Source organism: Eretmochelys imbricata, chromosome 11, assembly GCF_965152235.1.
Source record: "Eretmochelys imbricata isolate rEreImb1 chromosome 11, rEreImb1.hap1, whole genome shotgun sequence".
Taxonomy (NCBI): Eukaryota; Metazoa; Chordata; order Testudines; family Cheloniidae; genus Eretmochelys; species Eretmochelys imbricata.
The window spans coordinates 56,655,366-56,680,271 of NC_135582.1; the positions used below are offsets into that span (position 1 = coordinate 56,655,366).

The 24,906-nt window shown below is 42.8% G+C and overlaps 2 protein-coding genes across 6 annotated transcripts in view; one reads left to right on the forward strand and one right to left on the reverse strand.

Moving 5' to 3' along the window:
* The window catches only part of CCDC150 (coiled-coil domain containing 150), a 61,214-nt gene that overhangs the window by 35,133 nt on the left and 1,175 nt on the right, over window positions 1–24,906 (forward strand). For 2 of the 5 annotated variants that reach the window (XM_077830491.1, XM_077830494.1), the window contains 10 exons: window positions 838–1,007; window positions 2,806–2,899; window positions 3,771–3,940; window positions 4,806–4,932; window positions 5,618–5,812; window positions 6,416–6,484; window positions 6,571–6,732; window positions 7,111–7,197; window positions 9,391–9,510; window positions 10,593–12,901. In XM_077830491.1, coding sequence (XP_077686617.1) covers window positions 838–1,007; window positions 2,806–2,899; window positions 3,771–3,940; window positions 4,806–4,932; window positions 5,618–5,812; window positions 6,416–6,484; window positions 6,571–6,732; window positions 7,111–7,197; window positions 9,391–9,510; window positions 10,593–10,709 — 1,311 coding nt within the window. In that variant the 3' untranslated portion in view covers window positions 10,710–12,901. Of the gene's footprint in view, window positions 1–837; window positions 1,008–2,805; window positions 2,900–3,770; window positions 3,941–4,805; window positions 4,933–5,617; window positions 5,813–6,415; window positions 6,485–6,520; window positions 6,733–7,110; window positions 7,198–9,390; window positions 9,511–10,592; window positions 12,902–24,906 lie in introns of those variants that run through there. The other 3 variants (XM_077830493.1, XM_077830492.1, XM_077830495.1) reach the window with 3 other exon arrangements.
* Window positions 14,087–24,906, reverse strand: part of GTF3C3 (general transcription factor IIIC subunit 3) — a 31,368-nt gene continuing 20,548 nt past the window's right edge. The window contains exons 18-19 of the mRNA XM_077830499.1: window positions 18,369–18,521; window positions 14,087–17,817 (exon numbers count right to left, since the gene is read on the reverse strand). Of these exons, the coding sequence (XP_077686625.1) occupies window positions 17,695–17,817; window positions 18,369–18,521 (276 nt within the window). The 3' untranslated portion in view covers window positions 14,087–17,694. The remainder of the gene's footprint in view (window positions 17,818–18,368; window positions 18,522–24,906) is intronic.

A 24,906-nucleotide genomic window follows, 5' to 3' on the forward strand; every position in this document is an offset into this window, starting at 1 on the left:
GCCACTAGCTCCAGCAGAATCCCAAATACCACTTGGGATGTGAGACTTCCTCTCCCCACCCCGCCCAAAAGTAGGTGCTTCTCCTTCCCTGCCTTATTTCTTCTTTCCTAACACCCCTCCTTTTTCCTTCTGCCTAATAAAACTCTGGCTTATCTGGCCAAGATTATATTTTGTAACATAGTGGAAAGCCTGTGACCAGAAAGAGGCAGCTAAATGCAATGCCCTCCTAAATAACCTCATGCTGGTACAAGTTTGCTAGGTCTCGGAGTGGATAAGACCATGTACTGTGCCTGTGTTTTTCCAGCAGTGAAATTACAAGTGAAAGTCAATATCAGAGACAGAAACTTCATTTTCTATCTTTGCTGTTCTTTTTTCTCTCCTTGTGTGTGTGTCTTATTTTATCTTTTAGATAGTGGGACTGGACTTTAACAACAAGAAGAACAACAACTGCTCATACCCATCTCTACTTACTTCTTTTCTTTTCCCCAAAAGGACAATTATTACCATCTTTAATACCATCTAAAAAACTATCAGACAACGGTATTTTCCTTCTAAAAAACTCCTAACTAAAGGGAAAGGAAACAATTGTGTGTTTGCCATGGTACTAAGCAGGCTGAAATCTCTGTTTAAAACTGTTTAATGTTGGACAGTGACTGAGTTATGTTAACACCTTTGGCCCATATATTCCATCTAAATTAATACAACAAAGACAAGACCGATCTTCCCTGAGCCTGCGGGGGTGTAGCCTACTTATGATTTATATGAAGAGTATAATCAAAGTAGTCTTTATTGGAAGTTAACCAATTTCCCCCTTCTGCCTGCTTTCTTGTATTTTAGGTGGCAAACTTACAGCGCCAGCTACAGGAGACAAAGGAGGATAACGACAAGGTGACATCTGTCCTGGAGAATGTGCTGGCTTCTCACAGCAGGATGCAGGCAGCTCTGGAGAAGGTGCAAACTGAGCTGGGACGCAAGGATTCTGAGATCACAGGGCTCAGAAAAGACAGGTAACTGTGCTTGAAACTCTTTGCGACTCTCAGTATCTGTAATGTTGTGAAAAACTAGACAAGCCAGGCCAGGGAATGGCTTGATCACCGACTCTTTCCCTAGGGCTCAAGATGATTATCTGCCTTTTGGGAAGTAAGCAGACTATATGGGACCAGATAAGGTAGTTCCCAGTGAACCCAGTTTGTTTTTATAATCCCTGCAGTTAGTTTTTTCTGCAATATTGGGAGAATGGAGGCATAGCACTAGTTGATTTGCCCCTCATGTACACATGATCAGTTCTGTAAGGGTTGCGGTTGAGAATACACTGCCTTCTCTGTTAACCAACTATCATTAAGTGCAGTGTGCCTGTTGCACAAGACTTCATAAAAATATCTCCAGAAGTTAGTCATGTGTAGGGATTTATAACTGGGGATAGTGGGAATCAACATCCAAAAACCTTCTACAGACTGTTTTAATACTTGTAACTCAGGGATCGGCAACCTTTGGCATGCAGCCCATCAGGGTAAGCCCCTGGCGGGCCGGGCTGGGTTGTTTACCTGCCGCGTCCGCGGGTTTGGCCAATCACAGCTCCCACTGGCCGCGGTTCACTGCTCCAGGCCAATGGCAGCCAGCACATCCCTCAGCCTGCGCTGCTTCCTGCAGCCCCCATTGGCCTGGAGCGGCAAACTGCAGTCAGCGGGAGCTGCGATCAGCTGAACCTGCAGACGCAGCAGGTAAAGAAACCAGCTCAGCCTTCCAGGGGCTTACCCTGGCCGGGCTGCATGCGAAAGGTTGCCGATCCCTGCTAACATATAAAATTTTTCCCCACTGAGGCATAACTCCTTGAGTATCTCTGCAAATTTCCGGGTGCACATACCCTGCAATTTGTCTGTCTTTGTGTAGTAACTGTTGCTTGTTTTAAATTTTAGGTGTAGTGCTCTGTTATTATAAAGCCAATATCTGATTATTAATCCCTATAGGATCTTATATAGGCATCTAGCAGAGAGGAGATTGTAGTGTAAATGTAAATAGCACATTAACTGTATTTTTGTCTCTGATCTAACTTGATTAGCACATGGAAAGACTGCTCTATTTCCTGTGTGAACAGAATTTATTCTGTATTTTTTGTGATTTTTATTCTAGTTTGAACCAGTTAACATCCTGGCCCAAAATCTCACAGATCAAAGATATCTGAGAATTTGCAACACTTTCTTCCCTATGTTTGTGGACTCTGTGTTAGTTGTAAAAGAAAGTTTCAGACTGATGAGTTGGCAGAACTTGTAATTACAGTTGTGATGTGAGCCAATGAAGCATGCCAGTCACATTTACAATGGTATTTATAGGCAGGCAACTCCTGTCAGCCATGTATATAATGCCAGTCATTATACTATAGGCCAGCAATCCCTGTGTGGCAGATTTTCATGAATGGGAGATAGCTGTACATTGCTGCACAGCAAATCATTGTGCTGGGAACTGGATGATGCTATAAAATTAAAACTGATCTTGGATGCCTAGAGCTAACATTAATGTCATTTGGCCTACCTTTACATGCTGCTTGGGAATACACCAAATGGTATGATAGCTGTGGCTGAAGCCAATTCATCATCTCATGGTGTGCATCAGAGGGGGAAGAAATTGGGAGTTGAGAGAGAAGATTGACCGAAATTAAAATTCAGTTCCAGTCCAAACGAGATACTTTGAAAATAGAAAACTGTGATATGACCTCCGCTCTACAGGGGAGAAGAATGCATAGGTAGCTTTGCTGTTAACCATGCCCCTTGAGTGATTTATTCTCTCTCTCTCTCCTTTTGTTTGCAGGACCCAGAGCCAACAAAAAATCCAGAAATTAGAGGCAGAATTGGAACAGTACCAGGCCAAAATGGTTGTCATAGAAACTCAGCACAATAGTCAGGTAGAGACCAAGTTTTTCCAATGATAACAGGTTGGATTAGTTCTGTGGTACTGAACCATCCTGCTTTTTTGGAAGATGGAATGTGGGGGAGTACCTGCCAGGAAACTTACAAGGCAAAATCTGTAAACACTGGGGTAGATCATTTTATGGAGATTATAGAAAGGAAGTTTTACTCCATCCAGAGATGCCTTGAGAGAGCTAAACTTCCAGCTGTCTTCAAATGGGAACAGAGAATGTGGACAAAGGTTTCTGAAATGTGCATTTCCTTCTCATGAATATCTTTATTTTGTTCTTCACATTCTCCTCTTTACCTCTCTTTTTTTTTTGGGGGGGGGGGGGGAAAGAGGGGGGCATTGCTGCTTGTGTTTAAACTTAGAAATATTTAGTCTAGTTTTCTGTCTTTTGCTGGAGGCATTGGAGGCATCTCTTCGGCCATGTCTATACCAGGAGAAACTTAAAACAAAATAGAATTGTGTTTTAAAACCTAACACTTAAAGACAATTTTGCCCTTAATATAGACAGGGCAGTTGTTAGTGTCAGTCATGGTTATGTCTACCATGGACAGCCTTCACTTGGAAGGAAGTTTGCTGTCTTGTGAAGCCTTGATGGAAAGCAGGATGTGATGCTTGGTCTTCTGAAATTGAGTCTAAGGACTTCCCACAGGCCACCAGTTGCCCACAATTGATAGCATTAAGCAGAGGCTGCTAACACACCATTTGTATTTGCCAGAGTTCTAGTCGAGCGAATTGACACTGACTGGGAAAAAGATCCCTTCTGTTCTTACTGGGGAGTTGGTGAGGGAAGGAGTGTTTATAGAAGTTCTTCTCATTCAATTAAATATAAATTAGATCTCTCTCTCTTTACCCCTGAGGTGGACCCACTTTGTAAAGCACTAGAAGTTGCTAGAGCAGACAACAAGAAGCTTGCTTTGAGTTTGGAACAAGCTCTGCAGGCCAATAGTACCCTGCAGAGCAAGCTGATACATACTCAGGAAGAAATAAACAGGAAAGAAATTGAGCATCAGCAGTTGATGGCCTGCAGGTAAGAACAAGTGCAAGGTGCCGTGGCTGGAAAAAACAACACTTTGCTTTTCCATTTCTAGCTGCAGAGCTTGTGGCCCTTTCCATGCTTTTGTCAGTTGCAGCAACAATCTCTGTGGTGTGACTGTTGAGCCAGCAGCTTGGTGGATTGATGGACTGGTGCAAAGCCCTCATGAACCAGCCGTTTGCCTGCTGATGCAGTGACTTCTCCAGGCTCCTCTGCAGTATTGGAAGGCTGCAAATGGAGCCCAGTCTTTCCTCTGGGCTGTATGTGTGGCGCAGCCCAGAATGCAGGAGCACTATTCTGCTGTTTGAGTGAATATGCCTGCGTGGCTGGCAGCACTTGCCACTGACAGCCTTGCAATATGGCTGTTGTTCCTGTACTGCCAGGAGGGGATGGGGGCGGGGAAGGAGTCTGCCTCCTGGGAACTGCAGGCTGCTTGCTGATAGGAGTTGAGGAATGTTATGAGCTGGAGCAGTCCGCCTCATTCTCCTGGGAGAACTCTGCAGGCTGGCCTACAGCAGACGCCTGCTGGCTCTGAGAGGAAAGCCTCCCTCAGACAAGGAGAATCTGTCTTGTATTTCTGTTTGGAGCTGTTGTTGAGGAAATAAATGTGCTGAACGTGCAGTTGAATGAACAAATTGAACTGGCCTCCTGGACTGCCATGCTTCAAAAGCTAAGTCAAATCTTCATGGCGCACATAATGTGGCAAAATGAGGCCCACCCAAGCACAGAAAATATTTTTGGACCATCACTTTTTCTTGCTGTTTTCTTTTTGTGGCCAGGTCTTCCCACTTGTAGTGTTTATGAATTCACTCAGTATGGTTTATTTCCTATAGCTTTTGTCTTCCTTCTTTCCTGAAAGGGAGCAGCTAATTGAAGAAGCCACAATGGAAGAAAAGCTGTATACCAAACGCTTGGAGTCCTTGAAGAAGCAGTTTCAGACCGAGCGAGAGGCTACAAGGAAAGCAGGTCACAGGGAATCTGCTGAGGTGAGGAGGGGCAGAATTGCAAGATTCCTTCCATGATCAGTTTCCCGAGAAGAGCTCTGCTTCCCAACAAGAAGAAAACAAAAGTGATCTATGACACTTCTTGTCCCCCTTTTGTGTTGCAATATCACTTGGTAGCAACATAAGAGAGTTTTGGCCTGCAGTGGACAAAGTGATGCTCTGGTGGCTGTAGCATAGTTAGTGATTTATTTATCACATCTATCCCTCCCCTTTTGTTTTTTGTGCAAACCTAACTGTATTTCCCTCTAAGGCCTATGGAATAAACCAAAGATTAATTAGAATATGGTTTCCAGGAAGGACCAAAAGGCTATAGTTTGAAGGTTGTATGATGTTTGATAGCAGCCTCCAATTATTGCAAAATCCTTGTCATAAAAACATGGTATATGGAAGAGAAGAGGCAGTAAAACAGTGGTCTCTGCTTCTTTGGTCTGTCATGGGCTATATTCTTTCTATCATCTGTGTCCTCTGACCTTAGAAGTATTCAGAAACCCAGAGGTTAACCTGTGTATTCTTTCATTCCCTATGAATAACTGGAAGATCCAGCTTAACAGCTACGTACCAGAGACTCTCTTTTTGGTGATATTCACAGGAAATACATGTCTCTGATTACCCTAGCCAGACATTTTTGGGGATGAACATGAACTAACCTCTTCTATATGCCTCCTAGCTGAAGAAAGCCCTGGAAGAGGCTTCTTCCAAATCTGCTGAAGTGTCCCGGGCTAACAGGGAGCTGCGGCAGAAAATAATGGAGTTGGAAAAGTCCCTGGTCAGTTACAGGGGGAAGCTAAAGAGCCAAAGAGCTCAAATCAGACACTACTTGGCCTCCAAAACTAACAACATCCAGAACACAGAGAGGATAAAGGTTTGTGCAGATACCTTTTCACTCTGAAAAACCCTGTTCATACACCATCTCTCCTCGTAATGGGAAGAACTACTGCTGTCACTGCAGTGGGGCCAGGCCAGGATACTGCCACTGGTATTGAGAAAACCTGGTGCCAGTAGGAGTCTTATAGTGTCAGTAATAGCTGGGAAATGCTCGTCTTTTGTGTCTTTTTTTCCCTACATTAAATGCTCTTTTTGCTATGGAATCACTCGATAGTTCGACAGATCACTTCACGGTAGTCCTTTGTTTCCCAGTTCAGTGGATTGGATAAGGCATCTTTTTGCCAATAGGTCATGCTGAAGGGAAGGGCCTACAGCTTCTGGCCGCCTTTGTGTCCTTTTATAAATGAGTGATTTCCAGTCAGTAGAACACTGCTGGGTGCTTGTGCCTCCCTCTCCCTGTCTTAATGAAGATCCTCTGTGCTGGGCTCGAATGCCACTCTGCTGCCTGCTTGTCCCCAGCAGAGCATGTGTTACTCCAAATCTCAGTCACACAGTAAGGATGGCGTTTGGAGCAGCCCAAGCTCTGTCACATTAAACAATTTCACTGGAGCTTCCTCCTTTCATTTAAAATTATTTTCAGGAGATTGAATCTGAGCTGAGGCAAATGGAGCTGATCAAGGAGCAGTATCAGAAAAAAAACTATGAGCAGGTGGGAGTTCACTATACAACTTCCCCTTTCCATTAGATCAGAATCTGCATGTGGTCACTGAGATCTCACTTCCATGCCATCTCTAGTCACAGAGCATCCAGAAATTCGTGACAGAGTTAACAAGTCTTCAGAGTGAGATGCAGACCTTGGCCAAAAACCAGCATGAAGTGGCAACACGGAACAGGCAGCTGGAGGCCCAGCTGGAAATGGAGCAGAAAGTGCGGCGGCAGCTAGAGAACCAATGTCAGGTAAAATGCTCACAGCCTTGGAAACACAGTATGATCCGTGCTGAGCTGCATGATCCTGTCCTGGAGTCTGAATGCTTATTGCCCCTGAGCATGTTGCTGGGCCATAACTGTAGGGTCCTATTACCAGTGGTGGGTGCTCATTCCCATGCCAAGGGGGCTTTTATAACCTCTCTTTATAGCTGTTTATTGGAGCATGGACAGCAATGTATGGCATGGGCTTTTATGGAACTAAATATTTGACCTACTGGGCTGGGAGTTATTCTACCAAAACTTTCCAGTCCAGATTCCTGCTCATTCTGTTATATAGAAGTGGTTTGTGTTATGTCCTGTATGAGCAAAATAAAGAGAGAGGTCTGGGTGTTATTTTTCTCTCTCCAGAAGCTAGATGATACAGTCAAACACTTGAAGAAATGCAAAGAGGAAACTGAGCAGAAACTGAAAGAAGCCAGTGTAGAATCGGAACAGGTGAGTACAACAGTGGGAAAGAAGAGATCCTCTGGTACAAAGCAAGAGTTATCCGTCCTTGGGGATGACAAGATTTGTTTGTGGGACATGCACTGGGAGGCCCTTTAAGTGTTAAGAACAAGCCTTTGATGAGGTGGGAAGTAAGGTGCAGCCACAGTCTATTTCTCCCCATGGTCATTGGCTAGTGCTTATCCCAGGCCCTTCTTCTGTTAGAGCTCTTAACAGTCTCCTATACAAATTATTATAGTTTAGTTAGGCCTGTAAGAGGAAGTTCTCTCCATGTCTGTCAGTTTCCACCTGGTTCAATGGCTTGTGCATGTTGACAAGTTTAAAACACCTGCACATCTGTCCTCTCCATTAAGCAGTGTGAGCTGCTATATTGTACCATTTTGAATGACATTACTCCAAACCACCTCTTTTAAAGGTGAGTCACATTTCCCCATGCACCTCATCGCTTATTGAAAGCCGATGGTATTGCACAGTAGAAGTCCAAAGCACAATACCTTACAGAAGTGTTACAGTAATTTGGTTCCAAATTGTACAGTACTGTAGTTATTTCACAAGGGAGGTCTCCAGGATAAGTAAGGGAGTAAGTAACAAAGGTCCTTTAAATTCAAACTGCACAGTACTTTGTAGCAGTAGTAGGTGGATAGAAAGCTGGCTAGATTGTCGGGCTCAATGGGTAGCGATCAATGGCTTCATGTCTAGTTGGCAGTCTGTTATCAATTGGAGTGCCCCAAGGGTCGGTCCTTGGGCCGGTTTTGTTCAATATCTTCATTAATGATCTGAAGGATGGCGTGGATTGCACCTTCAGCAAGTTTGCAGATGACACTAAACTGGGAGAAGACGTAGATACGCTGGAGGGTAGGGATAGGATACAGAGGGACCTAGATAAATTAGAGGATTGGGCCAAAAGAAATCTGATGAGGTTCAACAAGGACAAGTGCAGAGTCCTGCACTTAGGACAGAAGAATCCCATGCACCGCTACAGACTAGGGACCGAATGGCTAGGCAGCAGTTCTGCAGAAAAGGACCTAGGGGGTACAGTGGACGAGAAGCTGGATATGAGTCAAGAGTGTGCCCTTGTTGCCAAGAAGGCCAGTGGCATTTTGGGCTGTATAAGTAGGGGTATTGCCAGCAGATCGAGAGACGTGATCGTTCCCCTCTATTCGACATTGGTGAGGCCTCATCTGGAGTACTATGTCCAGTTTTGGGCCTCACACTACAAGAAGGATGTGGAAAAATTGGAAAGTGTCCAGCAGAGGGCAAGAAAAATGATGAGGGGACTGGAACACATGACTTATGAGGAGAGGCTAAGGGAACAGGGATTGTTTAGTTTGCAGAAGAGAAGAATGAGGGGGGATTTGATAGCTGCTTTCAACTACCTGAAAGGGGGTTCCAAAGAAGATGGATCTAGACTGTTCTCAGTGGTAGCAGATGACAGAACAAGGAGTAATGGTCTCAAGTTGCAGTGGGGGAGGTTTAGGTTAGATATTAGGAAAAACTTTTTCACTAGGAGGGTGGTGAAGCACTGGAATGCGTTACCTAGGGAGGTGGTGGAATCGCCTTATTTAGAAGTTTTTAAGGTCAGGCTTGACAAAGCCCTGGCTGGGATGATTTAGTTGGGGATTGGTCCTGCTTTGAGCAGGGGGTTGGACTAGATGACCTCCTGAGGTCCCTTCCAACCCTGATATTCTATGATTCTATTATCTGCATATAGGATTGTCCTTAACAAGAGTTCTTGCTAACACAGGATGTGAAATAACTTGCTAATTTTACAGCATTTGTCATTCTTTAAATGATCCTGGTGCCAGCACATTGCCAAGCAAAGGCCATGCTCTCTCCCCTCTTTCTTCTGTGGTTTGCTGTATTTAGCCTCCATTTTACTCTCTTCCTCTACCAACTTCTTGATGCTTTTCCCTCTAGTTAGAATTTTCTCTTGGGCTAGTGCCAATGAGAGGCCCATTAGTTACTCAATAAGGGGGTAACAGCAGTGCAGTGTGGACCTTTCCACCCCCTCCACCATGTTGTAGGAAGGAGGCCAGGATGGCCAAGTGGCGTGCTCTATGCTTACATAGAGGTGGGAGATTTAAAGAAGTCTGGATTTGAAATCTTGCCTGTCTGGTGTGCAGCCCAGAAGTTGAAACTGCTAACAGTTCTCTTTCTGACTCTAATCACTACTCTCTTCCTCAGATCACAGCTAACCTGGAGGAAGCTCACCACTGGTTCAAATCTAAATTTGACAGCCTGCAGCTAGAGCTAGTGAAAAACAAACAGCAGAATATCCCCAGTGAAAGGAACTATGGCAAGGAGGTAAATAAGGGAGTTGCTTTTACTTTCAAGGTAGAGGTGCATAGTTAATGGGAGGATGAGGAACAGGGAACAGCCTGTAGTAGAGTTCCCTGTGTATGTTAGAGGAGCAATGGTCTGAGTACAGGCAGGCCGTGCTGTTGCAAGGAAGAGTGCTGGCACTTGTTGAAGTGAAGGTAATAGCAAGGCCATGCAGGACTATAGCAGGTGTTTCCTATGCAGAGGTGAGTATCAGTGCCAGAAGAAAGCCAACACTGTTTTGTTTGAATGCATATAACATGGGCAGGAGAGTTTCTGGAGAACTATAAGAAAACTCTGCCCCTTTGTGATGTTCTGCTGTATGCAGAGCAGGAGCAGAGAGGCGTGATCTCCAAACAAAGCTTCCCCACCTCAAGCGAGGGGAAGAGCAGACCTCAGACCAAAATTTTCCCTGTTTCCTAACTCATTTCTTTAGCAGGTTAAAGGTGACAATCAGAATTTTGGTTTCTTAAGCCCTGTTGATTTCTGCAGTTCCCATCAGCCCCCACCTCTCTCAGCCCAACTAGCATCTCCTTGGGGCAGGAAAACACTCTCAAAGGAGTAAGCCCCTGGACAAAGGTTTTGAAGTTTAGTTCTCTAACTTCTTGCTGATGTTTCACAGAATGTGCTTATTTGGTGGGGAGATGACATTTGTTGAACCTACTAGAGCCAGGTGGAGACAGGAGAGGAATGATGGAGCCCTTTCTCTCCATTTTCCATATCCTGCTTCTCTCCAGCTATATTTTAGGTCTGATTAAGCTCCTACCCAAAAAACTGTATTGAAAATGAGTGGCTCTAGTGTGCCTTCTTCTCTTGCTTTTCTCCATGACTGCTGCTATTCTCCTCCGACACTCATCCAAACAGTTCTGTAAAGACAGTTCTCCTTACCTTGTTTTGTATGCAGATCTCAGAGCCTTTGTCTCTTACAGCTGTGGCAATTCCCAGAGAGCTGTTTGACCTTGCTCTAAAGATGTATCTTGAGCTGCTGCAATCTCTGTATTTTCTACTGTTCATTGGGAATGAGAGGGGATAGATCAGTTTTCATCCAGTACCCTGTCCTTTAACAGATGGAGAAGGAAAAGGCCATGAAACTCCCTAGCCAAGCCTCCCTGAATCGCTGGGAGACTAAGCAGCAGCTCAAACTCATCTCCAGGAAGTACCAATCTGAGCTAGACAGGAAGTGATGTCATCTAACCCAGGAGCTTCCAGGCTGCCATCCCACCCTGCACTTGTGAACACCACAGTTCAGACCAGATCTTCACATGCTGGAAGATGAGCCCTAAGGTTGAAGTATCTTGATCTATAAGCATCTGCATATTTCAGAAGATTTTTGAGTGGGTGTAAGCAGAGGTCCTGTATGAACTTATGAACAGGGTCTGCTCTGATTCAGTGAGGAAGATCCTTCAAATAAAATGCACATTGACTGGCTGGCTGATGGGAGACCAGTGCAGACAGGTTTTGGAATATTAATTTAAATTGTGTGCTCCAGTTCAGCTTAGCTAATAAGTCTCACCTCTCTGACACATTCTGGAATGTATTATTTTGTGAGGTAGCTTTCCATTTCCCCCACCCTAACATGGCCTTTGAGTGGGACTAGTTTGCTTAAACACTTTATCATGGAACTCAGATTAGCAAAACCGTAATTTATAGCAAAGAAATTATTCCTATCTCTAAAGCTTCCTATACAAGTAAGTTTATGTTCTGGATCTTTGTCTCCAGTCACATCTCTCATTTGTGTTTTAGCAGCTCAAGAGGAGGGGAGTGGGTTGGAATGAGCCCTGCAAAGTGAGGAGACATCGTTATTATTGAGAGCTCAGATTGTTGTGCAAGGATTCTGCCTATCCAGGGGATGGTCTTTTGGATTCCTAGGTTGGTGATGGTAAACTTGCTGAAAGAGGGCAGTTGTCCACTGTTGGATACTGATGGTTACCTGACCAGTACAGGGAGGATCCCTTCTTAGCTGATGGGAACAGCTACCATTAGTAGCAGTAAAAGGAGCCCTGGGTCTGGGCACTGAGAGGAGGACAGTGCCCTTGAGCAATTGCAGGATCCCTGTCTTTGCCCAAGGCTCCATTGCTGGAAGGTGCTCCATGTGGGTGTGAGAGGCTGCCAGGCAGAACACCTTGCACCATTGGTACCCATGTGATTAATAGAGTTGGTTAATTCTGCACGACCTTGGAACAAGTTACCCAAAGGGCAGGTGGTGTCCAGAGCAGGTGCTATACACTCGTAGTTGCAGTGGGTTAAGACTTTAACTACCATTCCCTTATGATATAGAAACGAACAATTTTCATCCACTGTTCAATTAATGAGCACTTATGAGTAGCTCAGATTCCCTCCTTAAAACTCAGTCTGTCTTGGCTTACGGTGTAACCCAGCTACATCAGATGTGCTGTTACACACCTAATTTTAATAATTACAGTGCTGTTTCCTAAGCTTCCTCCAGTTGTCTGATCCATTTGTTTTTGTGGGGCTAGTTTGAAGCTCTGTGGGACAAAGGCTATGCCTTCTTCCTCTGTGGTGTGTACAGAGCCAAGCATATTGCTGGGACTTGGCAAATAACAATCATTCCACCCATTTTATATACCTACATTTGTCATATAAACTTAATTATGCTACAACAGCCTGGACCATTATTTTAGGACCTGGTCCTGCCCCTATTGCTGTCAAATGGGTATTTTGCCATTGACATCAGTGAAAACAGGATCAGACCCTTAGTGATTAAGCGCCTGATTGGAAGCCCATTAAAACTAATAGGTATCTTTCATGAACTTCAGTAGCCTTTGGCTCAGATCCTGTTATGTTGCTGAAATTCCTAAGCAGCAGAAGTCTTCAATACAACCTTATGTTCCTCCTCCCAATCTACCGCTGGCGAGCTGAGTTTCTGCACACCACATCACTTCTGAGTGGTGGGGTTAAAATGAGCTTATGTGTAGGATTCTGTTCTATAGCCCTGTTCTCCTCTTGGGTCAGTATCAGTAGCGTAGTCTAACTCTGCCAACGTTAGCACCAAGCTGTAGGCATAGCCTGAAACCAACCTAGCGTGGCACTGGCTGCTTTATTTCACACTTTGATCTCGTTAAGCTATGTGGCTGTTAATGACAAAACACACTGCCCTTCATCTAAAAAGAGATGCTATGAGGTATGGTCCAGTGAGGGAAGACAGCTCCAACTGCTACCATCCAGTTTCCTTTAGTAGTTGTTGCTACCAAGGAGCCATTGTTTTAGTGATTAGTGGGTAGGGATTCTTTCTTTCATCAGGCCCTCTTTTCACAGATACAGGGCACTGGAGTGCTGTGTGTATAATTGCTATGTATAGATATCTGCTGACTTTGTATTTAAATAGTCATTAAATCTGCTTTAATTAATACTTAAATATTTGCAGTTTGTCATTCTAATCCATGGTACATGAAACCTATTATTTCTTTTAAACAAGTACCCAATAAGCACTTGTCCTGAGGTGTTTAGGACTGAGTGTGGTGAGACTTAGACGCAGTCTAAGCATAGAGTAATACTTACGCTGCTGTAGTGCTTTTCATCCTAACCACTAGCCTGCTACAGTAAAGCCCAGAGGATGGGGAAATGCCTTGATGTTCACTGAATAGTTTTTGCTGAATACTCCCTTCATCGTGGCGGGAGGAGCAGCATGATAGGAAGGCAGGATACCACAGCCTATCATAACTACATAGTAAATTGATAAAGGCAGAATACAATTACCTTAATTTTACAGGAACAGTATGGTTAATGCTGTTCTTACACACAGCACCCTAGGCTTGGGCAGGAACTCTGTTTTGTGCCTGAAGCAGGGGACGGGTGCTCCTAGTACCATGCTGGGGCACTGACACTGAAGGAAGAATAGCAGCTCCAGAGTCACCAACCAGCCTTTCCTGCAGGGCACAGCTATTCCCTGCCACCCTGCACTGACCTGCCACTGCCTTCTGAGCCCTACAGAATTAGAGCAAAGATAGCTAGGACTGCACTTCTGAGAGGTTCTGGGCTGGGTGGTCTCCATAGTTCTGAAGGAGGAGAGGGGAAAAAAACAGCTTTTTTCTAATTAGATACTGTCTCGCAGTACACAGTTATGGGTTGGACTTCCCCCCCCACTCAATGAAGGTAGGAGCACACATGCTGTTGAAAGCCATGGGATGTGTTCTTTTAACTCAGTTTTATGGCATGGGATTTCCAAAAGCACCCAACTCTTTCTAAAAATTGTCAAATGGGACAATACGACAGCAGAGATCACTTTATTTTCCCCACTACTGGAGTTGTGGTTTTAAATTCATTGTAGTAGTTAGAGTTAAATTCAGACCTTAACTTTTCCACCACCTGCTGAATATTGGTAGGAGTAGATGTACAGTGGAGTCACATCTTACGCGGGGGTTAGGTTCTAAAGTCAGCACGTAAAGCTAAAATTGCGTATTGTCAAAATTACCCTTGAAAATCCCTTAAATCGCCCATAAAGTACAGTATTCTGTACATGGTTTTGTGTATACAACCCTGTACAGTAATATGTATAAATGTATACACTAATGTACAGTATAAAGAGTACATATGCAAAATATAATTTTACAGTAATGTATTTTTAATTATGGGGGGGGTAATTACAGGGGGTTGACGGCTTGATGTCGATCCAGGAGGATGGATGTGATGGAGAGCGAGTCATAGACGAAGTGGTTGGCTCTGGTTCAGCTCAAGAAGTTGATTGCGTAGGCTCATCTGCTGCTGGTTGTTTTTCCTTTAAAAACATGGTGATCGGCAACTGCCGCTGTTGTCTCTTGAGCTGTTCAAACATTTCTTGGTATGGTCTCAAATCATCTGTAATACTACGTGTGATTTTGAGGCTTCGTTCCATAGAGGGATCGTATTCAGAAATTAAATCATTCTTCATTGGCAGATGTAGTTTCACCAGTAGTCTCCACATTTTTGAGGTTGAAGCGGTTCCTAAAACTGTTAAGCCAACCTTGGCTGGTTTTGAATTCCTTCTCATCAGAAGGCTGTCCCTTTTCAGGGGGAGGTTTGAACAGCGTGTAGAGGCTAAGAGCCTTTTCTCGCAATGTGTTGCCATCGATACACACGTTTACAGTTCACGTCTTCCAGCCATTAGTTTAATGCCTTTTCAGTCTTCACTAAAGTCTTAACACGCACCAAGCTCATCACCTTAGCAGTTATTGGAGCACTTGATGCCACAGCTTGAAGAATTTCTCTCTCTCGAATCTAGATGGCACAGATGCTAGATTTGTTGCAGCCATATTTACGCGCCACGTTGGAGACCAACATACCATCTCTCAATAAGTCCAACACAGCCAGTTTTTCCTCCAGCGTTGCAACAGATGGCTGTTTCTTCGGTTGAGCACCAGATGAAGTAGTTGGCTTGAGTTTAGGGGCCATGTTGTACGAAAAATATGTATCTTTAAACACTAGAATCACACTCAGCGTGGCGAGATGCTCACACTATGAGAGGCAAGCAGGAACTGAGACTGACTGAGGGAACAGCAGATTCATGTCTCCCATCTCACGCTCACTCCAGGGCATATGCTCATTGAGTGGAATGGTCGATGGAATCGCCCGCGCTATTTACAGGTATCTTATTTTTCTTTTTTTGCCGAGCGCATATAGTTGAATTTGCATAAGTTAAATGTGCGTATGATGCAACTCACCTGTACAACTTTCATTGACACTGCCATACTGTAAATGGATAATCAGGATAAGAACTATGAGCTGCCATGGTAAGTCGTTATAGGAAGTGTGAAATTTCTACTAAACAAACATTTTCTACCTCAGCAATATTTGGAAGATGGCAAAACTAAATAAAAATATGCTCACTTATAGAGCTATATAGCATTACACACTGTTAGCCCTTACTCTGGATCCATGGCCTTCAATGAAAGTACATACATGTGAGAATAGCAAGCAGCTTTCTAATGGTCATTCCCAGTGTCACTCAGACAGAACACATTTGTGGTTAGGGTTTGAGGACAAGGAGTAGACACTTTTGTAAACAACCTTCTAGGGAGGTCCAAGCTACCCACCACTACTGTATCTAAGCACACTCTAAGAACAAGACTATCCAGGTAATTAAGCCCAATATTGTAATAATTTATTATTTGTTACAGAACGGTCTACAGTTTAAAGTAAGAAAATAACTTGGGAAAGGAATATCAGAGCTGGCAGCAACTACAGTTAAAGTTGCCTAAAAAATGTTTCCATTCTAAGCCACTTACCAATTGATTACAACTTTGCCAACTATTTAAGCTAAAGGTTTCCACCTCCAGCTGATTTTTTTTTGTTGTTTTAGCAAAAGCAGTTTGGCCATTTCCGAGAACGCAGTTAAGAAAAAAAATACATTGTTTTTCACAAGTTAAATTCTTAACAAGGTTCTCTGAGAAGCTTCTGTGCATTCATGTTTTGGATCCAATTAATTCCCTGAGTGCCATCTGTCCTGTGCACTGAATAAAGTTGTGGAAAAAACAGTATCTGATCATACAATTAGAGACTATCATACGGACATAAAAAAGGGAGCCAAATTAAGGTTGCAAAGTCTAGCATTCAAGTTAGAAAATAGTAGAATTAAAGCTGACTTTTGGGGAAGAAGGTATAATATTCGGGATACTATAAATGCTGGCCAGTTATGACCTATCCTCCAAAACACAAGTCATTTTCTCTTACCTTCAGCACATCAGAAGTCCACAGATTGTGAGATTTTTTTTTTTAATTGTGTTGATGAGCGAACAGCACACTTTCAACAGTAGTATGTATGTGTCATCATTTTGTCTGACCATTTGATCTCATCATCTGATCTAATATAAACAAATTATATTTTGGTTCACCAGGAACAGAGAATTTGGCAAGACCTTTGTTCCAGTTTTCTTCAAGAGCTGTAACGAGTGGCTGAGATTTAATGCATGAGCCTGGTTATACCACCAAACTGACTAATGTGTTATCTAATAAAATTCGCGTTACCACTAAACTTCAATTAGTTGGGCCAGCTCAAAGTACTACACGTACCGAAATTTAGTATTGTAATACTACAAAGACTTTTAAAACAAATCTTACTGAAGATAAGTTTCAGAGATAGGACTATCATCATCACTTCCAGCATGACGTTATTTCTCTGCAGGATAAGATCAACATATGACACCTGTATAATCGGAATTATCATTCTTGATTAGCGAAGCAATATGCAGAATTTGCAGCACCTCTCTCTCAATATTTAATTATTTAATACAGGAAGATAATGGGGTGTAGGTTATGACACCTAACAAGTGTTTAGCCCACTACACAACTTAGGACTTTTTTTTGTTTTTGCTGAGAATAAGTTATTTAAATGATTGTTGATTTTATAAATAAAGATATTTACTAGACCAATTACAATACTCCTGAAAATGGATACCTTTTACCGATGTGACACCGATTTAGTAATATAAGAAAATTACTTTTCTTAGACACAGCTTGCGATGAAATAAAATATTTTTCTAGGAATCTTTATCATCCTTTTTAAGTACTTTAAAGGTCTTGCAATTACAGTTATTTGTAACGTTAAGTTTGTCCCCCTTCTCTCTGGAAAAATTCTCCCAGGAATCCAAAGCATCTATTGTCTGGGGGTGTTCAGCTTATATCTTCCCCTGCCCTTCAAGCCCATTTCTTCAGTCTTCCCTCTCCTATATAACAGTAACAATTTTGTACAGTACATGGCAAATGTAACCAATTGCCAGAATGGAACTTGGACAGTAGCCAGTTAAATTACTTTTTAAAAATCTTCTAAAAAAAAAGTACACATTTTTAGTCCCTGAGAATTCTGTGTACCAGCACCAACTTCAGGCTTCACAAAAACTTATCAATAACGTGCTCGACCAACATCTAAATAGGTCTGGAGAAGCTGCTCACAAAAGCCTGCTTGTTGAACCTTGCTTGTATCGGGGCATTTTACAGTTCCAACCTCAGGAAACAGAAAAAATAGCTTAAAAGTTCAGGAAACAAAATATATACAGTAACTAGTAACTCTGATCCAATCACAGCTAGATCAGTTTAGAAAAAATATGTACACATCTTTTTGAATGGGTCTCTCCATTGGTGTGTAATGCATGAGATCCTCATTGCCCCAGTGGAAATGACAAATGTTATTTTCCTAGCAGGCTACCTCTTAGTCATAAACAGGTGCCACAAACTCCATCATACGATTCCATATGTATACAACAGCTTTTGAGCCATTCTTAAATTTCCACTGCTCTGATAAATTAGTGACAAGTTGAAAGCAACATCTCTTCGCAAGTCTGTCTGATCAGCTTCTATTCCCTGAAAGAATTAAAAAAATCATTTACTAGCTTGCATGGATAATATACCATGAGTTACATTAAAAAACGTAACAAAATCAGTGCAACAACACACATGGGCAAGTTCTTTATCATCTAGGTACTCAGTTCATTCCCACCACGTTCAGATAGTTACATTGGAATTCTATATTTCTATACTAAACCTTCATAATCATGAAACAGAGAAAATACCAGTTATATTTAATATTATTCTGGCTTTTAAAATGGACCTTATGTATGCTTCTTTATTCAGGTGGCAAAGTTCTTCAGCAACCATTTTCTTGCCGTTGCTACACCAGGCGGATAATAAAATAAACCTGACAATCATTACCTGAGCAATTTGAGTTATACGTGTTCATGAATACAGCTCAGATGACAATTAAATTAAGTGCTTTCTCTAGTGCCTCTAAAATTACACTGGGATTATTCAATGCAAATATAAACTGGACACTCATGCTTTACTTCTGGTTAAAACATATTAGTAATGCTGATCTGATTTTACTTTTATAGTTCAAATGTTTAACCATACGGTACCTCTAAGATGAGAGGAGGAAGCTCCAGTGCCTTTTGGTAATAATGGATTGCCATATGCACTAATCCCAGCTGATGAAGGCCACGGCCTAGGTTATAGAAAGATTCTTGGCATGGTCCACGGAGGCCCAGGTACCGGTGAAGGAAAGAGAATCCCTATGCACAAAACATACATTGGAAGCTTTATTTTTTATAAAACAATAAGCAGCATGTTTTAAATTTGCAAAAAGAGGTTTATGCCCATAAATATAACTGCCTAATTTAAGGCCAAATGCAAAAACAAGCCATCCAATTTCCATGACACACTAGACTAACAGAGGAGATTCTTTGTTGCCTCAGCAGCCTCACACAGTGAAGACAACAAACAGATCTTTTGATAAACTGTGAGCAAAATTGCTCAGAATTATTACTATATTCTATAGCACTCAACTCTGATAGATATTTACACACATGTAAGACAGGCCCACGCCCTGAAGAACTTGCCATCTAAATAGTGAGACAAAAGGAAGGGGAGGAACGAAGGGATACAATGAGATTGTTTGCTTAACCCCGTATCTGTTACGCTTTAGAACACCACCTCTTGTCTACTATTTTTTTAAACACTTGCCCACCCCAGCCCCCTTTATCCCCATTTGAATTAGAACCTGCAGTGATGTTACACTCCATATTATTTATGGAAATATGCTTACGATATGGATATGGCATAACAGATATATTTTATGCAAGGTGGGTCTTATAAGGTATCATCGGAAAGGTTGTAATTTACTGAATGTGATTATCCAATTTATATGCATGTATCATTTCTGTATCTAAAGTTAGGAATATTGACTATGTAATAATTACAACTGTGTGTGTAGTTGGGAGACACCCACCAGACAACAGCCCATCAGCCTTGTTGGGCCATTAGGAAGAAACAATGAGACTTTTGAAGATACTAATCTCTCCTTCCTCAGAGGCTTCCTGGGACTAGATGTGACACTACTTGGTGAGGTGGTCCTGTCACCTGGTACTAAACACCATCTTGGACTTCTAAAAGGGGGTGGGGGGGGAGATCAACACTGGGAAACAAAAGATTCCCGCCTTATGTAAATCGTATTTAAGGCTGGGGATTAAGTTGATCTTGGTTCACTCTTCACTGAATCCCCACCCAGGAGGACTGCTGGAAACACTAGGAACAAGGACAAAGGGAAAGGGGGAGGAGTACTGAACCCAGGCTGGAAAAGGGATCTGGTCTGTGAATAAGATACCTGAAAATTTAAGCTGCAAGCAGGGTAGCTAGCCTTCAAGAATTTCTGCAACCAGCATTTAGGGTGAGAAATTACTTCTTGAAACCAGTTTCTTTAAGATCTTAAGCTTAGTATGTGTGTTTTGTTTTATTTGCTTAGTAACCTGCTTTGTTTTGTTTTGTAACACTATCCCCGATAATGTCACGGCTAACCTGGTGGCTGAACTTTGTGACTTTGTCCTTACCCATAACTATTTCACATTTGGGGACAATGTATACCTTCAGATCAGCGGCACTGCTATGGGTACCCGCATGGCCCCACAGTATGCCAACATTTTTATGGCTGATTTAGAACAACGCTTCCTCAGCTCTCGTCCCCTAAAGCCCCTACTCTACTTGCGCTATATTGATGACATCTTCATCATCTGGACCCATGGAAAAGAAGCCCTTGAAGAATTCCACCATGATTTCAACAATTTCCATCCCACCACCAACCTCAGCCTGGTCCAGTCCACACAAGAGATCCACTTCCTGGACACTACAGTGCTAATAAACAATGGTCACATAAACACCACCCTATACCGGAAACCTACTGACCGCTATTCTTACCTGCATGCCTCCAGCTTTCACCCTGACCACACCACACGATCCATCGTCTACAACCAAGCTCTGCGATACAACCGCATTTGCTCCAACCCCTCAGACAGAGACAAACACCTACAAGATCTCTGTCAAGCTTTCTTACAACTACAATACCCACCTGCGGAAGTAAAGAAACAGATTGATAGAGCCAGAAGAGTTCCCAGAAGTTACCTACTACAGGACAGGCCTAACAAAGAAAATAACAGAACGCCACTAGCCGTCACCTTCAGCCCCCAACTAAAACCCCTCCAACGCATTATTAAGGATCTACAACCTATCCTAAAGGATGACCCAACACTCTCACAAATCTTGGGAGACAGGCCTGTCCTTGCCTACAGACAGCCCCGCAACCTGAAGCAAATACTCACCAACAACCACATACCACACAACAGAACCACTAACCCAGGAACTTATCCTTGCAACAAAGCCTGTTGCCAATTGTGCCCACATATCTATTCAGGGGACACCATCACAGGGCCTAATAACATCAGCCACACTATCAGAGGCTCGTTCACCTGCACATCCACCAATGTGATTTATGCCATCATGGGCCAGCAATGCCCCTCTGCCATGTACATTGGTCAAACTGGACAGTCTCTACGTAAAAGAATAAATGGACACAAATCAGATGTCAAGAATTATAACATTCATAAACCAGTCGGAGAACACTTCAATCTCTCTGGTCACGCAATCACAGACATGAAGGTCGCTATCTTAAAACAAAGAAACTTCAAATCCAGACTCCAGCGAGAAACTGCTGAATTGGAATTCATTTGCAAATTGGATACTATTAATTTAGGCTTAAATAGAGACTGGGAGTGGCTAAGTCATTATGCAAGGTAGCCTATTTCCTCTTGTTTTTTCCTACCCCCCCCCCCCCAGATGTTCTGGTTTAACTTGGATTTAAACTTGGAGAGTGGTCAGTTTGGATGAGCTATTACCAGCAGGAGAGTGAGTCTGTGTGTGTATGGGGGTGGGTTTTTGGAGGGGGGTGAGGGAGTGAGAGAACCTGGATTTGAGCAGGAAATGGCCTAACTTCATTATCATGCACATTGTGTAAAGAGTTGTCACTTTGGATGGGCTATCACCAGCAGGAGAGTGAATTTGTGTGGGGGGGTGGAGGGTGAGAAAACCTGGATTTGTGCTGGAAATGGCCTAACCTGATGCTCACTTTAGATAAGCTATTACCAGCAGGACAGTGGGGTGGGAGGAGGTATTGTTTCATATTCTCTGTGTATATATAAAGTCTGCTGCAGTTTCCACGGTATGCATCTGATGAAGTGAGCTGTAGCTCACGAAAGCTCATGCTCAAATAAATTGGTTAGTCTCTAAGGTGCCACAAGGACTCCTTTTCTTTCTGCTTTGTTCTGTTTGCTATCCCTTATAATCACTTAACATTTACCTTCTATAGTTAATAAACTTATTTCTTGTTTATAACATAATACAGTTTATGCAGTTCATATCTGGGGGCGGGGGTCAAGAAGCTGTGCATCTCTCTCTCAACATGCAGGGAGAGGGTGAATTTTTATGAGCTTGCGCTATGCAGATCTTTCTATATAGCACAAGACGATATTATCTTGGGTGTACTCTCCAGAGGAAAGCTGCACTTGAGTGCTGGGCAATTTCCTAGCTGAATCTTCCCATAGAGAGCTGTTTGCAGACTCTGCAACACAGCCAATAAAAAAAATTAAAAGGGCAGGAACAAACAGCTCGGGGTAAAGTAATGAACAATTCACATATCCTAAGTAAAAAGACAAAGGATCTAATCATGCTTCTACTGAGCCAACGAGAGTTTTCCCATAGGAACCCAACTCTCGCAGAGCTAGAACTTGCAATTTCCCCTGTCCTGCGGTTTAGCCACTAGACCAGTGTTTTTCAAAGTTCGGGTCGCGACTCAATACTGGGTCGCAGCATGTAAGGCACTGCCTTGCTTAGCATCCAGGGACCCTAGCGGCTGTGGTCAGCACCGCCAACCGGGATGTTAGAAGTCCTGTCAGCGGTGCTGCCCAGCTAAGGCAGGCTAGTGCCTACCTGTTCCGACACAGTGCTGCGCCCCGGAAGCGGCCAGCAGCGGGTCCGGCTTCTAGGCAGGGGGGGCACGGGGCTCCACGCGCTGCCCCCACCCTAAGCACCAGGTAATTCCCCTTGCTCTCCCTCCTATCCCTCTGCCCCCAATTCAGAAGGATCTACTGCCCCCATCCCTACCACCACCTCTGCCGCTGACTGGCTATGTAGCTTTGGTAAAGTCATTCAACCTCTGGGCCTCAGTTTCTAATCTATAAAATGCGAGATGATACATCTGCCTGCCTCTCTCCCTCCCAGGGTTTCTGTGAGCATTCATTAGCTAATGTCTATACAGTGCTACAAAGGTGATGGTGTTAGGACCAGAGTCACCTCCCAAAGAGAACACATTCAACACAACCATTTTAAGATTAAAATCCACCAGAATATTTCTCTTTTTCAATTGAAAGAGTCTTGGGAAAAATCAAATTGGGTTCAGCAGGAGGCGAAAAATGGAACACAAATTACTGTACAGTAATGACAAGGGTCATGTCTCATTTTGATGTCACACAAGAATGTGCAGCCTCTGCTGTAACCAGGGGGCATAATTTCTACAGCCACTATTGATAATCAGAGAAGAGAGCTCATTCAACAGTAAGGAATTAGCTCAGACTCTAACAGCTGATGATGATAATTAGAGTCACCACTATGTCGCTGTCTGGCTGAAGTACTGAACAAACAAATCAGAAGTAAGCAAAGATTAAAAACCCTCAACATAGGTGAACATGAAATGAGAAAAGCAGAGACAAAAAGGAAGGCATCTTTGGAGGGTGACATTTTTCAAGTATATTCTTTGGAGACTGTCAGCAACAGAGATAGGAAGGAAGGATTATTACACAGGAAAAAATAGTTAAACATATTTAAAATTAGGCCAAAGTGTGCAAACTTGAATGCGTAAAGCTAGGCATCTACATAAGTGCTCTGATTTTAGGGTTGCTCAGCACCTGCAACTCCTATTGAAATTAAAGGGAGCTGCAAGTGCTCAGCACTTCTAAAAATCAGGCCCTGTATTTAAATGCCTAACTCCATGCCCCCAAACTGGAATATGTTGGCCCTAGCTCTTCACCTCATTTGGTTCACTGAAAGGTATGGGGAGGAGGAGTAGAGGGAATAATAAAAAAAAAACACCTGGAATTTCCAAGGAAGGGATTTGAAATAATGAAGAAAATCAGGATTGTGCCAGTACCAGAAATGGGCCTGATCCACACGCTTCAGATCCAGTGTGGGGCTGTTCAGCCCCAACTGTCTGGCAGGTGCGGACACGAAGAAATGGGATTAGTTGAATGTGAAAAAAGATAGAGCTGCAATTCAAGAAGAGCTGTGCTGGAGCTGCAATCCAAGAAGAGAGTCTGTGGGCCATGCAAATCCAGGAATCCGTGTAAACCTTCAAGGTAATTAACCTAAATTTGAATACAGGCATCCAGGAGAAATCAACAGAAAGGACAGTGATGTTGCATTAGCACTTTCAATGTGTGTCATATTTTAAAAACAGACAGTAGCTGAAATCTTTTCAGAAAAAGAGTATGGGTTGGAATTTGACTTATAAGGTTGAAAATGCAGATGCAAATTAGTTTGTTACTTTTTTAAATTAAATCAATGCCATTTTCTTCAGGGGCTTAGGTTAAAAAAAATTAAATTTCATAGGCAATTTGTCCATAGTGATCTTATGCACAGCTGATTATCCACACACTTTCCTGTACAAAACTTGCAAGCCAGTTATACAACCGAGCAGAGCCATTGCAGTATATCAAAAGGTAAATCACTTTAATACCATTATACCATGGTCCCTAATGCCTTCAGGGTAAAGAGCACAAGATTTCCTCAATTGGATCATTACAGACCAGCCCAAAACCTTTCACGGGCCCAACGTTGCCTCAGTGGGAACTGAGAGCACTCAGCATCTTGTGAGCTCTAGCCCTTAACAAGTTACTAGGGATTGCTCACTGATTAATGCTCCTCCATGCATTACACACAAGTCTCAATGTGCTCAGTGAAGAACTGTTATTTGACTCTCAGCCCTACTGTGCAGTTCGTAGAGCAGTCAAACTATTTATTATGCTCTGTAGGAATTAGCCCGTTTTTGTTAATGAATCATTCATGAATCAATCCAGAATGATGATCTTCCTATGATCCTCCCTTGGTTTGTAGGTTTTCAGCAAATATTTTGGACAAAATTTTCAACCTATGGTTATTTGTGAACTCTTTGCTTCAGCTACATTATTTGTGGTTAGTCATCTAAGTCATTTGGTGGTGTTTCTGTTCCCTGTTTGGGTAAGGGACTCTTGTTTTTAAAAACCAGAGTAGTGAATGCTTCGCTTCCAGCACAAGGGTCAGATGAATAAACATCCATACTAAAGCTAGTGAAGCTGAAATTATTTTCATGAATACATGGCAGCTGCCTAAATATATGCAAATAATTAAAGATTCCCCAACCCATAACAAAATGAACTGAATTGCTTTTATTCACAAAGGGGAGATTTTCAAGAACAGAAGTGACTTAGGAGCACAAGCTGACTGTCACTGGGACGCGTGCTCCTAAGGTACTTGGAGGGTTTTGAAAATTCTACCCTAACTCTATTTTTTAAATGTCAATCAGCTCTAATAATGTGTCAG